This window comes from Leuciscus leuciscus (assembly GCF_965113295.1).
Source record: "Leuciscus leuciscus genome assembly, chromosome: 7".
NCBI classification, from domain to species: Eukaryota; Metazoa; Chordata; class Actinopteri; order Cypriniformes; family Leuciscidae; genus Leuciscus; species Leuciscus leuciscus.
The window spans coordinates 31,998,736-32,013,008 of record NC_138731.1 but is presented as its reverse complement, the minus strand read 5'-3'; the positions used below and the strand labels follow the sequence as shown (position 1 = coordinate 32,013,008).

Genomic DNA, 14,273 nt, shown 5'->3' with positions numbered 1-14,273 from the left:
TACTGAGATTCAGTACTTCCTCCACCACTGCCTACGAGACTATACGAGTCTACATCCCTACCAGAAGCCTACGATCGGTCAATGAGCGACGGCTCGTGGGTCGTATTTTTTTTCCACCAGTGAATTCTCGCTTCGGCCAGAAGATGGCGCACGCAGCTGATTCAATCATCCATCCATTTTCCAAACCGCGCTGGTCCAGCGAAACATCATACAGGTAAATTACTTTTTAATTAATTGTTTATTAGTTTCCATGGTAGAGTCAAATGATTATTATTAAACAGCAAGCACAAATGCACAAGCGGTAGCCCTTCCTGCGCACTCAGTGTCCGAATTCGCTCACTCGATTTCATCCACTAATGTAGGGAATGGTGAATGTGGGTTAGGGGGCGATTTCGAACACAGCATTTCAAGGTGATGATACACAGGCCAACTTTTTGAGCAATGTTGCTAGGCAATGTTGCCGTCAATGGGCAACCAGATGAGACACTAGGGCCCACGACCTATCTAAATGATCCAGTTAGAAATGTATTGCACATTTTCAATGGGAAAGTGCCAAAGCAACAATCGCTCGGCTAGATTGCCCAGCAACATTGCTCAAAAAGTTGTCCTGTGTATCATCACCTTCTTCAGTCTATTCCTCACAGAGTCACATGAAGCAGCCTCTCATCCGCTTTAGATTCAATATGGCGTCTAACCTGACTACGGTCAATGACTAGGCCTAGTCTGTACAGTGTGAATAATATAATGGATATAGGTAGATAATGTTCAGCTCAAATAATGCACTTTACATACACATGAACACATTCAGCCCGGACCAGTGAATAAGTGGACCGGAGCGACAGAGATATAAAAGAGTTCTATAGGGATCCAGCCCGGGGTTTTTTAACATCCCATTTCCCGCCTGTTGATGAGACAAACTCCATTCCGAGCGAAATTGGAGACACTTTTCCTCGACATTCGACAAAGAGTTGTTTTTTTGTTGAATACACAAAAAAACGTAAAATATTCAAACTTTTTTTTACTAAGTTGATGAATCCAGTGCGTATACCTCCGTTTTTGTTTTCTCTTTGTTCAGTGGTATGGATCGCTATAAAGTCATGGAAAGTTTTAAGGAAACAGTTGAATGCTTATTTTTTTATAGACTTTCACGTTGAATTGTGTTTGAAAACAGTTCTAAAACTGATAGTGTCAACACTGCATTCGACTCTAGGTTATTAAAATTAAAATAGGAGTTATTCGCACAACAACGACGCCCTAACAACGTGCTTTATCCATATTTACTCTATAAACAACTTTTGAATAAAACGTTGACCACATAATAAGAACTCTGGCTGAACTACTGTCTGTTTTTCTCTTTGCAGACATGTCTTCACGCAAGGGAGGAAATAAGATTAATGGTCTTAGCCAGCACTATGAAGAGAAGGTCCGCCCATGCATTGACCTAGTGGACTCTCTCAGGTCATTAGGTGTTGAAAAGGACCTGAACCTGCCAGCTATTGCTGTCATAGGTGACCAGAGCTCAGGAAAGAGTTCTGTGTTGGAAGCCCTGTCTGGAGTGGCGTTGCCTAGGGGAACAGGTAATATGAGCACAATTCTATCTATCGTTATATCTATCGTTTTTTTTTATTTATTTTTTTATTTACTGTATTATACTGTATTACTTAAGTGTTTGAATTACTTTACTCTTATTTGTAATTAGAACATTTCAATTGTAAGGAAGTCTATTCAAATAAGAAGCTGACTATCTAGTATTTAAAACACAGGTATTGTGACACGCTGTCCTCTGGTACTGAAACTGAAGAAAATTACGAAGGACAACAACTGGCATGGATTGCTGTCATATAAGGATCAAATAAAGCAACTGAAGGACCCTGCTGAAATAGAGAATGCTGTCTTAAATGGTCTGTATACTTAGCCTACACATTTAAGTGTATGCAGATACAGTTTATTGAGAACTTTAATTCCCTGTGAGTCTTTAAAATGGTTTAACCTTTAATCAGTGTTTGGGGTCACACAGACCCCAATGGATTTTTCCTTCATTTTTTAAAAGTGTTAACTTCATCTCAGGGGCATGAAACTCTGGAACTTTTACTAAATAATCTATCTAAACATGCACAAAAAAACTGGGCTTGATTTGGTTGTTCTAAAGGTGTGTAAAAAAATTTTTACCTTTTAAGGTGTTTGGGGTCAAAATGACCCCACATTGAAAATGAATGGGAAAATGAAAAAAATGACTTTTTTTTATTTTATTTGTCAAAAAAATAAAAGTAAATCCATTATAAATCTGAAAATTTCTACATAGAAACCAAGGTCTGGTCCTAGAGCATAAATAAAAAGTAGAGCGAACTTTCTATCTCATACACACACACACACACACACACACACACACACACACAAACACATAAACAAACACACAAATGTTATGTGTTTGCAACAGAGAGCATTTTTACAGAAATTGGCAAATAAAATAAACAAAACTGGCATAAATCTAAAAGAAATTACATTTAAATCAAGGTCTGGTCCTAGAGCATAAACCCAAAGTGGAACGAACTTTCTATCTCATACACACACACACACAAACACACACAAACACACACAAACACACACATGTATGTCACTGCAACAGAGAGTATTTTTATAGAAATTGGCAAATAAAATAAACAAAACTGGCATAAATCTAAAAAAAATTACATCTAAATCAAGGTCTGGTCCTAGAGCATAAACCCAAAGTGGAACGAACTTTCTATCTCATACACACACACACACACAAACACACACAAACACACACATGTATGTCACTGCAACAGAGAGTATTTTTATAGAAATTGGCAAATAAAATAAACAAAACTGGCATAAATGTAAAAAAAATTTACATTTAAATCAAGGTCTGGTCCTAGAGCATAAACCCAAAGTGGAACGAACTTTCTATCTCATACACACACACACACAAACACACACAAACACACACATGTATGTCACTGCAACAGAGAGTATTTTTATAGAAATTGGCAAATAAAATAAACAAAACTGGCATAAATCTAAAAAAATTTACATTTAAATCAAGGTCTGGTCCTAGAGCATAAACCCAAAGTGGAACGAACTTTCTATCTCATACACACACACACACAAACACACACAAACACACACATATATGTCACTGCAACAGAGAGTATTTTTTTAGAAATTGGCAAATAAAATAAACAAAACTGGCATAAATCAAAAAAAAAATTACATTTAAATCAAGGTCTGGTCCTAGAGCATAAACCCAAAGTGGAACGAACTTTCTATCTCATACACACACACACACAAACACACACAAACACACACATGTCACATATGCAACATGGAACAAGCTTGTTGAATGAATGATTCTCTATGGCCCTCTATGGGATATCTTTGGCCATTGCACTTTAATTCCTTTCCTATAAGAAATAAAGTTTTTCAACTAACCTTTAGATGGCAGTGTTCTATCCCTAACACATAGAGCAATGTCCAGAAACTATTTATATTTAATTATGATCATCATTTAAGTGATTTTTTCTTTTAAAAATCATTTTTCATGAGCCAATTTATGGCCTAGTTATGTATTTGTGCAGTAAATAGGTAAAAAACTTCAACATTTCCACAAAAACACAGCATAAATGGATAGTTTAGAAGTAAATAAAAAAAAAGATATATAGTTTTCCATATAAAAAATTATATTTCCTTATGCAATTGCTCTTTAAAAGTTTGGGGTCAAAATGACCCCAAACACCTTAAGTGTTGTCCTTTTTTAACAGTGATTAAGGGTTAATTAATTGTGTTGTCGTCTGTGGGATGTTTGTGATATGGTATTGTTTTATAGCTCAGACAGTATTGGCTGGAAAGGGAGAAGGGATCAGTCATGAGATGATCACTCTGGAGATCCAGTCCATTGATGTCCCTGATCTCACTCTCATTGATCTGCCAGGCATTGCTAGAGTTGCCACTGGAAACCAGCCAAAAGACATTGAGAAACAAGTAAGACACTATTTGTATATGGAAATGTTTACAGCATTCCAATATTTTGGATAACAGCTCCTTTACACACCATTTCTTAAACATTTAAACATAAATGCTGGAGCAGGTGGTTATTATGGTTATAGGAATTTCAAATAAAATTACAGGTTGGACTGTGCCATTTATAATGAACGTGTGTCAAAATACAAACCAAAAACATATATTTTTTTTAATTCAGGAATAAAGTCTATCCCTTCAAAATTACTAATGTTGTTTTTCTGTAACAGATAAAAGATGTAATTGAAAAGTTCATTAAAAGACAAGAAACCATCAGCTTGGTTGTGGTGCCTGCAAACATTGACATCGCCACCACTGAGGCACTGCAGATGGCATCCAAAGTAGATCCAACTGGACAAAGGACCCTGGGTACGTAACATTTCACTGAATAAGTATTGTAAATACATTGTTCCTGTTTTCTTGATTGTAAAATAAACACTGATAAGAGTGTATAGACAAATATTCATATCTGCAGGTATTCTGACTAAACCGGACTTAGTGGACAAAGGCATGGAGGAGACGGTGGTCAGAACAGTCAATAATCAAGTGATACAACTGAAGAAGGGCTACATGATCGTAAAGTGCAGAGGCCAGCAAGACATCAATGAGAAGCTTGATCTGGTCAAAGCGCTGGAAAAAGAAAGACTTTTTTTTGATGAACATGCTCATTTCAGGCAAGTCTTTTCTCTCACAATTGAAGCATGAGCCATTTCATGTCTGTGGAAGAAAAACAATGGTGTGATTTATATGCAGTGCAGGCAAGATGTTTGTGAAATATAATCTAATATATATAATGTATTATATTCATCTCACGTTATATTTTAGTAATATTTTTCTGTATGTGTTGTTGCTGTTGTTTCACAACAACAACAACACTGTTTATATATTTATACATGTTTCACATAACCCACTCATAAAACGTATGCAAAATGCTGTAGTTATGCTGCAGTCCTCAACTTCCTTGTCATTATTTTAAAATCATTCTTTCCCTTCAGGTCTCTTCTTGAGGAAGGAAAAGCTACAGTACCCCTTCTTGCAGAAAGACTCACAAAAGAATTGGTTGAACACATTACTGTGCGTATGCAGAGAAAGGCTACTCGATTATGGCAAAAATCATAATCACGATTATTTTTATCAATATTGAAATCACGATTATTTATCATAGTTAGGATAGGGTTATATATGGCCAAAATCCTATGTGAATCTCTTTTTTTTTTTTTTACAAGGAAATTATGTTGCTATGATATCAAAAGTTTAAATCCCACTGAAATGTCACAATTCTCTATACCAATTTCGATACCAAAGCGGAAACTAATACTAGACTAATACTAAACTAATGTAAGTTAAAAAAAAGTCCTCTAATAATTATTGAAGACAATGAGACAGTCATTAATACAATTAAAATAGATTCAAATAGGACAAATATAATGCTTTAAGTTTTAAATGTAAGTCTATCTAACAGTATAATATTTAGCTAATAAATCAAAACTAAAATTTGACTAATCACTCAGCCCTAACAAAGAGTTACAGCAGAGACATTGACAGAAAAGAGTAAATGACTTAAAGCATAGAAGACTAAAATCAGAATAGGATACAGAATTCTAGATTACCTTTAGCTTTCTAATGTCTCCATTTCCATGTAATTTCTTTACCTTTAGAAAACGCTGCCACAGTTGCAGAAACAACTTGAGATGAAATTAGAGAAGACGACTGCGGATTTTAGAGCACTGGGAGACGGAGTTCCAACTGATGAACACGAGAGGAGCAATTTTCTGATTATGGTAAAAATCTTAACAGAATAACTGTACATGTTGCACCCCACATGTTTTTATGTGGTCTTTTTTAAATCTCATAACCTGATGAGATTTGCACTCTGCAGAAAATTCGCCAGTTCAGTGATGCCCTTGAAGAAGTAAAAAGGGCAGAAGAAGATCTAAGTTCAGACATGAGGGTCTTCACCAAAATCAGGAAGGAATTTGGAAGATGGAAACGCGTTCTGGATGACAAAACCATAAAGAGTGTGTTTATAAATAATATTTTGTTTACATTGCAGCATACATTTTAAATGATCAGTGACAGTAATGTTGCTTTGTGCAGTTTATATTGCTTTAATATTATTCTCTTTATTTTGCACTTTCTCTGATAAAATAATGTATTATTTATATCTTTAATTTACAGAAAGTTTAAATCTGGCACACTACAGGTAGTTTATAATGGGTTAGTGCTGGACATTTCAATTTTTAATAAATCAGTAAACATTTGACCATGACATAAATGAGAGGGAAGATTGGATTCTTGAATGGAACTCTGTTCTACAATAATCTCATTACAGGAAAGCAGTTCACCCAGTTAAGGCTCCTTGTGTCTTTACATTACCAAGCCACTGTACAAGGACAATCAGTGTGTCTTGTCTCTCGACAATTAATGTCAATCAACCATCAATCTTGTGAGATTGTTTCTCGAGTTCCTTCATAAATTAATTTAAGCCAATTCTGTGCAGCATCAAAACATCTCTGTGGGCATGCAATATACATGCTGTTTGAGTTTAACCCTTTGTGCTGCAGGGGTGTGTACTTCATGATTTTCTTTCATCTTTTCTCTCTAGCGGAGGAAACCCTCAGAGATGAGGTAGAAGAGTATGTTAGGACTCGTAGAGGAAAGGAGCTTCCTGGATTTGTGAACTATAGAACTTTCGAAAACATTGTCAAGAAACACATTGAGGAGCTGGAAGAACCTGGTTTAAAGCTGCTCAAAGATGTCAAAGGTGAATGGCAGTATTTCAAGATGGTTTGCAGTGTTGCATGCTAAAAAATACATTCAAATGCATAAAATCGGTGACGGATATCAAGTATGCATATAATATACTATGTTGTGTCTTACTGTAACTCCTTTGATTGACTGTTTTGTTTTCTTGTGTCCTTTATTACAGACATTGTTCATTCCTGTGTGAACCGCCTTGTTAGCTCTCATTTCAAGGCCTTCTCTCACCTATTAAGGGCCACCAAAGATCCAATTGAAGATTTTCTCGATGAGCAGTTTCAGAAAGCTGAGGAGAAAATACAGTCTCAATTTAAGATGGAGAGGATTGTCTACTCCCAAGACCATCTGTACAGCAATCAGCTTGACACTGTAAAACAAAGTCTAACAGTTCCTGTGCAAAGGCAGGTCATCAGTGCAGATGTACGCGAGATGACACAACATCTCACTGCCTATTTTACGGTAATCATTTGAAACATTTATGCATCTGTTCACATACCTGAAGATTTAGGAGTCTTTTTTCTTTAATCTCTGTGCGTAATCTTTTTGCCACTATTGCCACTTAGCAATTGCAAGAATAATGATTGTTTTCCAAAAACGTATGGTTAGTTTTCTTGTAGTTGTCTCTGTCTTCCATCTTGGGATAGCAGAAAGATTCTTGGCAGAGTCTTGAAATAAATATTAATTTAGCTTATTATGGTTTACAATGTATTTGAATGTACTTTGTATTTATTTGTAGATTACTTCTGACCGTCTGGCTAATCAAGTTCCACTGATAGTCCAGTATCACATGCTGGACCAGTACATCTCTAAGCTTCAGAATGCAATGCTTGCCATGATTGGAGGGAACAATCCAGGAATGCTGATCCAAGAAGATTCCGCTGTTGCACGTAAAAGGAAAGAACTGAAAGAGCGACTGGAGCGCCTCAAGAGTGCAGGCAAAGTCCTGTCCAAGTTTGTGCATTCTGTATAATTGTTAAGTGTCTGTTGTTCATTAGTATATTTTTGCTGCACCAATCCCAGATGTTTTGCTCAGAATTGCAATGGGGTGTCATTGGAGTTTATTTTGTACATGTACGTACAGTTTACCACCAAATAGTTAAGATGGTGTTTGTGGAAATTACCTGCTAAAATTCCATTAGGGACATGTCTTGTTTTGGAAACTGTCCCACAGTTTGCTTTACACATATAAGAAATATATTTTCTATTTTATGTTATGTGTGAATCCAGTTTCCTAATTGTTCGTTTAGTGATCCCTAATTTAATATTAATAAGTTAATAATAAGAACCACATAAATCTAGAAATAATAACTTCAAACATTTACTCAAGATGTTATGATGCTGTTCTTTGATAAATGGAAATTAAGGACACCTTTAAAGAGAACTTGTCACTTGGCAAAAGATTTAGCTTGCACTTTTGTATTTGTAATATTTTTTCATGTATCTAAGAATTCACTTTAGTTTATAACTTTAAAATAAAAAAAAATGGTGAAAGGTTGTTATGGCGGTCTTTAAACTAATTAAGACACAAACACACACACATATTCATCATTTTTACATATAAAGTTAAGCTCATTTATATAATAACGTTGTCATGTTATTGTTAAATACTCTGATGCAGCACATTTTTAAGTCCTAGATTGTGGGTTGGCACAGTAAACTGTAGGTGGCGATATGTTTCTAGGATTTTCCATCCATCAGTAACGCCGAAGAAGCCATTGGTCCTCCATGTCCTCCTCGCGCCACACCATGTTTGCTCTGCGCTCGCTGTCCCGCTCTGCCCACTTCAGATATGCGGCTGCTGCTCAGTTTCATGCATCTTCAAATTGCAGTAGCGCAAAAGTCGCTGTTGTAAGTAACGTAGTTATGCAGACCCAAACTGGCGTTGCACGTGACTGTTGTTGGCGCTCGATGTCAAAATACCTAACGTTACACGTTTTAGTGTCCCATTTTAGAGCTGTATTGTGTGAAATTAATAGATTTCATGAACATCTGCATTTCAGTGGGGGTTTTACTGTGTTCTGAAAGTAGTTCTTTCTCAGTTCTGGTAGAGGCGCTTCATGTCACCCTGTGTAGTTTGGTCATTTGCATACAACATTAGAAATCAGTGACACTTTTATAATACCTAATGTAACGTTACGAGAAAATAGTCACTGTCAGGGAGTAATTATCTCAGAATAAACCCCGACGGGCAGCGGATAGTATGAACGCAGCAACAATATTACAGTATTATTCATACTGAAGTTCTCGTTTAACCTTCACTAATCGATAAAGGAGAAAAGCGAGTTGAGTCCCTGGTGACATGAGAGTACAGCCTGCCGCCAGTATCATTAAAGTGATAGTTCACCCAAAACATTTTTCATTACTTGCCCTCATGTTGTTCCAACCTGTATGAGTTGCTTTCTTCTGTTGAACATAAAAGAAGATATTGTTAAGAATGTTGGTAACCAGACAGTTGACAGCACCCATTGACTTCCATAGTATTTTTTCCTACTATGGAAGTCAATGGGTGCCGTCAACTGTCTGGTTACCAACATTCTTCAAAATATATTCTTTTGTGTTCAACAGAAGAAAGAACCCCATACAGGTGCGGAACAACATGAGGGTAAGTAATGACAAAATACATTTTTTTGGGTGAACTATATATCCCTTTAAGACAGTTGAACATTGATCTATCGGTTTTAAGTAATCTGGAAGGCTTTTAATATGTTTTTGCTTATTGCTCGTCACAAAACACACGCCGACAAGAGTTCTGAGTTCTAACTTTTAATATTTTATTCACTAGGTGTTGTCTGGATGTGGTGTTTATGATGGCACTGAAATCCATGAGGCATCAGCGTGAGTAACTTACTATTTATTTTTATTTTCATGTCTCTATACTATTTTTCTTTCTTTAGTTACTCAGCGGATTCACAAAAATCTACTTCTATAAGGGACAGAAGGTCTCTTTGTTGCATGGATTTCATGCCAAGTTTGACTTTAGGGCCTAGGACAGGGGTGTCCAAACTCGGTCGTGGAGGGCCACTGTCTGTCCTGCAGATTTTAGCACCAATTTACCTCAACACCCCTGCCTGAAAGTTTCTAATATGCCTAGTAAGACCTTATTTAGCTGGTTCTGTTGTGTTTAATTGGGGTTGGAGCTTAACTCTGCAGGACAGTGGCCCTCCAGGAACAGGATTAGACACCCCTGCTTTAGGAGTTCACTACTACTGTAAAATATGTCAGAATTAATGTCCAATTTCAGATTTTTTCTCTCTGTGTAACCCAAATGTGTGTCTTTATGCTATTTTGTTTTATGCAAGCTATTGCTTGAACTCTTTTCTTTTGCGTGAATACTTGTTTTTGCTGTATGTTTGTGTATGTAGAATCCTTGTGCATCTAAGTCGGGGAGGTGCAGAGGTTCAGATGTTTGCTCCCGATGTGTCTCAGATGCATGTGATAGACCATGGCAAAGGTCAGCCAGTGGAGACAGAGTCAAGGTGAAGTGTCCTCTCAGAAATTCTGTGTAAAGATTACACTGTCAAAACAATTCATTATGTACCTTAGCATATATGTACACTTTTGTGTTTTTGTTACTGTAGGAGTTCAATTATTAACATATTATTAACTCGCTCAACTTTTCTTTTTATACAGGAACGTCTTATCAGAATCAGCGCGTATCGCAAGGGGCAACATCACTGACCTGGCAAAACTGAGTGCCAGTAATCATGATGCGGTCATCTTCCCTGGTGGTTTCGGTGCAGCTAAAAACCTGTGAGTGCTGTGACTAAATGTGATAAACTGGACTTGCCTTTAAAAAAAAAAAAGTTTCAAAGATAAAACCAATGCTAAAAACTTTTTGATAAACATTGTTTGCTTTTAGATATTTTTTAATTTTCCACTGACATTCCTGTTGTAGTCCTCATCTCTCTGTATATTGTCTTCTGCATCTTTACCATCATCAGGTCAACATTTGCTATTGATGGGAAGGACTGTAAAGTGAATGAGGAAGTGGAGCGGGTTTTAAAGGACTTCCATAAAGCAGGAAAGCCAATTGGGTAAGTCGTTATAAATTACTATCTATATTCACCTTATTTTACAACGCAGAAGTAAGAGAATATGAATGTGAGACTTCTGATTCTTTAGCCTCTATAGATAAATAACTACAAGAATAACAAAGTGCTGTAAACGCTAAAACTATTTGCGCTACAAACCAGTGTGTTTATAATTACGAAAATGCATAACAACATAACAAAACTGGAAGCGGATGACAGCAAAGGCCAGAAACATCCAACTTAAAAATGGCTGCGTCCGCTCTTACATTAAAAATAAGGTGGAATGTCCACTGATTTGGGGTCTTTCTGTGCTTTTATGGGTTAAAAATTTATTGTTATGGAAATATCTTGTAATGTTGGTGTTGCAATCATTTAAAGTTATTTAAATAAAATGTATGTTCCTGTATGAGGTCTGAACAATAAAAAGGCCTAAAATTTTTTGAATTAAACACTATTTAAATTTTTATTTATAATCTTATAGGTTAAAAAAAAAAACAGAACCAGATTACAATGGCTGGCAAGGTTAATAAAGTTGAACAAAATAATGAATGCATTTTAAGTCAGTAACTTCAAGTGCTATGATAAGTAAGGCCCTGTCACAAATTTCAGGTCAGTTATTTGTATAGCGCTTTTCACAACACATGCCAGCAGCCATGTCACCCTGTAGCCCAAGACTGGTTGCCCACTGAAGCTAAGCAGGGCTGAGCCTGGTTAGTACCTGGATGGGAGACCTCCTGAGAAAACCAGGTTGCTGCTGGAAGAGGTGTCAGTGAGGCCAGCAGGGGGTGCTCACCCTGTGGTCTGTGTGGGTCCTAACACCACAGTGTAGTGATGGGGACACTATACTGCCAAAAGAGCACCGTCCTTCGGATGAGACGTTAAACCGAGGTCCTGACTCTCTGTGGTCATTAAAAATCCCAGGATGTCTTTCGAAAGAGTAGGGGTGTAACCCCGGCATCCTGGCCAAATTTGCCCCTTGGCCTCTGTCTATCATGGCCTCCTAATCATCCTCATATACTGATTGGCTTCATCACTGTCTCCTCTCCACCAGTAAGCTGGTGTGTGGTGGGCGTTCTGGCACAATATGGCTGCCGTCGCATCATCCAAGTGGATGCTGCACATTGGTGGTGGTTGAGGAGATTCCCCCCTTCCATGTAAAGCGCTTTGAGTGCCGAGAAAAGCGCTATATAAATGTAATGAATTATTATTATTATTATTATATCATTTCAAAGCAGTCTGAAAAGAAAAATGCATGCGTCTACAATACAATTTAGTGTGATCTGTTATCAGAGATGACTGTGTCCAAGTATACAGAGTACAAATCACACAGTTAGCTAACAATGTATTCATTTAAGGCAGAAACAATGAGTTTAAGTCATTATTACAAGTTGTAAACATAATGATTACAATATATAGAAATTTAGCATTGGTGCATGTTGATTGAGAGCTTGCATCATCTGAAGTCCAAGAGTTGACGTCATCTCTTCACAGATGTTAGGGAATCTGAAGTCTTCGTAAGAGGCTGGATCCAAACTGGAGCTGATGTACTCTCTAGTTACCTCAGGATGGGCATCCTGAGATAAAACAGAAGCAAATAGAAAATAATTAGCGTAGCTGCTGTTCATTACATTAAGTGTAATCATCTGCATTTGATCTGATATGACTGGTGTACATGGTTATGAGATGTATTATGTGAATGCTTGGCTAAAAAGATGTCTCTTTAATCTAGATTTAAACTTGGAGAGTGAGTCTGAGCCCCAAACATTATCAGGAAGGATATTCCAGAGTTTAGGAGCCAAATGTTAAAACGCTCTCCTTCCTTTAGTGGACTTGGATATGGATATTCTAGGTACAACCAAAAGTCCAGAGTTTTGTGACCTTAAAGAGCGTGATGGATTGTAGGGCGATAGAAGATCTGTTAAATACACAGAAGCTGAACCATTTAGGGCCTTATAGGTCAGTAGCAAAACTTATTTATCGATACGGAACTTAATAGGTAACCAAATAGCACATTTATGTGGACTTACAGTGGCCATTGCGAGCATGTCTATTCAAGTCTGTAGGGTGTCCCATTTTTCAATTTAGGTTTCAGAAGGGTGCTTGCGAGCTGCCCCTTCGCAGCGGATATGCGCCCTCGTTGCGCACTTTTACCAAGCCCGCACTGACCCAAGCTCCGCAGCAGACTTATACCTGACAGTCAAGTGCTATTATATCGCGTTAAGTGTGGACTCGGAGGAAGACTGCAAGATCTTAGGGTTCCATTTGGGACAGGGCCTAAAAGTTATGATGTGCTTTGAAATAAAAATATTATATTTGTCAAACCAGACTTTATATGCATGCTTTTTTAAAAATTCTTATAAAGTACTGACTCCTTGTCTTCTGGTCACCAGGTTGTGCTGTATATCTCCAGTGCTGGCGGCGAGAGTTCTTCCAGGTGTGGATGTGACGGTGGGTCATGAGGAGGAGGAAGGTGGGAAGTGGCCATATGCTGGTACTGCACAAGCCATCACTGCACTGGGAGCCAAACATACTGTTAAAGAAGTCACCATATCCTACCTGTACAGAGTTCTCTTCTCTCTCTCTTCTCTTCTCTTCTCTTCTCTTCTCTTCTCTTCTCTTCTCTTCTCTTCTCTTCTCTTCTCTTCTCTTCAAAATTAAGTCAAAATTATGACATACTGTAAGATAAAAAGTGATTATCATTACATACCAATTCATAATTGTGAGATAAAAATGATTGTCATGATTTCAACCTTAACCTTCCATCCTTACGAAGCTCATGTGGACCAGAAGAATAAGGTGGTGACCACACCTGCATTCATGTGTGAAACAAAGTTGCACTTGATTTTTGATGGGATTGGCGCTATGGTGAGAGACGTCCTAAAGCTCAGCGGGAAGTAAAAGTTCAACCAGTATATCAGTATCTTCGTCATTATCACTCATATAGGATCTGTATCAGACTGCATAAATGAAAAAGAGTAGGCTATTTATTGCTGTAATTTTTGTGATTTGCAAAACAAGACTGTGAAAGACTTGACAGACATTACTAATCAAACTTGTATCTGCCTAACAGTGTTAAATGGTATTTTGTTGAATATCCAGCAGAGGGCACTCTCTGTTTTTGAAAAAATTAAATGTGAAGTAAATGTAGCTCTATGATTTCTTAATTTTGAAAACTTTTGAATGTATCTTGCCATGTAAAGGAAAGCTCATCAGTTAAAAAAAAAAACTGAAATAGAGATGTCAGAGTATCAACTTAATACATTGCACCAATAAAAGTGTAACATGTCTGTGTTCTTTAAATATATTAGACACCGTGTGAAAATAAAGTAAATAATTTTTTTTAACAAAATATATAAAATGACATTGTCTAGTCATTTAGTCAGCACTTAATGCAATGCAGTAATGTGCTAACTGAAAATCAAGTTATTTCAAACTCAAAATATTTTC

General features: G+C 37.0%; 2 protein-coding genes across 2 annotated transcripts; both read left to right on the top strand.

Annotated features, from left to right (window-relative positions):
- Positions 1–1,307: 1,307 nt before the first annotated feature.
- LOC309502681 (interferon-induced GTP-binding protein Mx) lies at positions 1,308–8,243 on the top strand. The gene is made up of 11 exons (XM_082175148.1): positions 1,308–1,577; positions 1,764–1,901; positions 3,845–3,999; positions 4,266–4,404; positions 4,511–4,709; positions 5,031–5,109; positions 5,694–5,816; positions 5,915–6,053; positions 6,641–6,799; positions 6,965–7,254; positions 7,532–8,243. The coding sequence occupies exons 1-11, from the start codon at positions 1,364–1,366 to the stop codon at positions 7,763–7,765; spliced, it is 1,869 nt and encodes a 622-aa protein (XP_082031274.1). The 5' UTR covers positions 1,308–1,363; the 3' UTR covers positions 7,766–8,243.
- Positions 8,244–8,502: 259 nt separating this feature from the next.
- Positions 8,503–14,113, top strand: gatd3 (glutamine amidotransferase class 1 domain containing 3). The gene is made up of 7 exons (XM_082176570.1): positions 8,503–8,643; positions 9,578–9,630; positions 10,158–10,271; positions 10,426–10,545; positions 10,737–10,829; positions 13,217–13,373; positions 13,596–14,113. Exons 1-7 carry the CDS (start codon positions 8,521–8,523, stop codon positions 13,722–13,724), a joined length of 789 nt encoding a protein of 262 aa, XP_082032696.1. The 5' UTR covers positions 8,503–8,520; the 3' UTR covers positions 13,725–14,113.
- Positions 14,114–14,273: the final 160 nt, after the last annotated feature.

What these genes read in the sequence shown, in the direction of transcription:
- LOC309502681 (XM_082175148.1), top strand. Translation starts at nt 1,364, where the DNA reads ATGTCTTCACGCAAGGGAGGAAATAAGATTAATGGTCTTAGCCAGCAC. An exon ending in AACTGGACAAAGGACCCTGG is followed by an intron (nt 4,405 to 4,510) that starts GTACGTAACATT and finishes TCATATCTGCAG; the next exon opens with GTATTCTGACTAAACCGGAC. An exon ending in ATCTCACTGCCTATTTTACG is followed by an intron (nt 7,255 to 7,531) that starts GTAATCATTTGA and finishes ATTTATTTGTAG; the next exon opens with ATTACTTCTGACCGTCTGGC.
- gatd3 (XM_082176570.1), top strand. Translation starts at nt 8,521, where the DNA reads ATGTCCTCCTCGCGCCACACCATGTTTGCTCTGCGCTCGCTGTCCCGC. An exon ending in GTAGCGCAAAAGTCGCTGTT is followed by an intron (nt 8,644 to 9,577) that starts GTAAGTAACGTA and finishes TTTATTCACTAG; the next exon opens with GTGTTGTCTGGATGTGGTGT. An exon ending in GAAATCCATGAGGCATCAGC is followed by an intron (nt 9,631 to 10,157) that starts GTGAGTAACTTA and finishes TTGTGTATGTAG; the next exon opens with AATCCTTGTGCATCTAAGTC.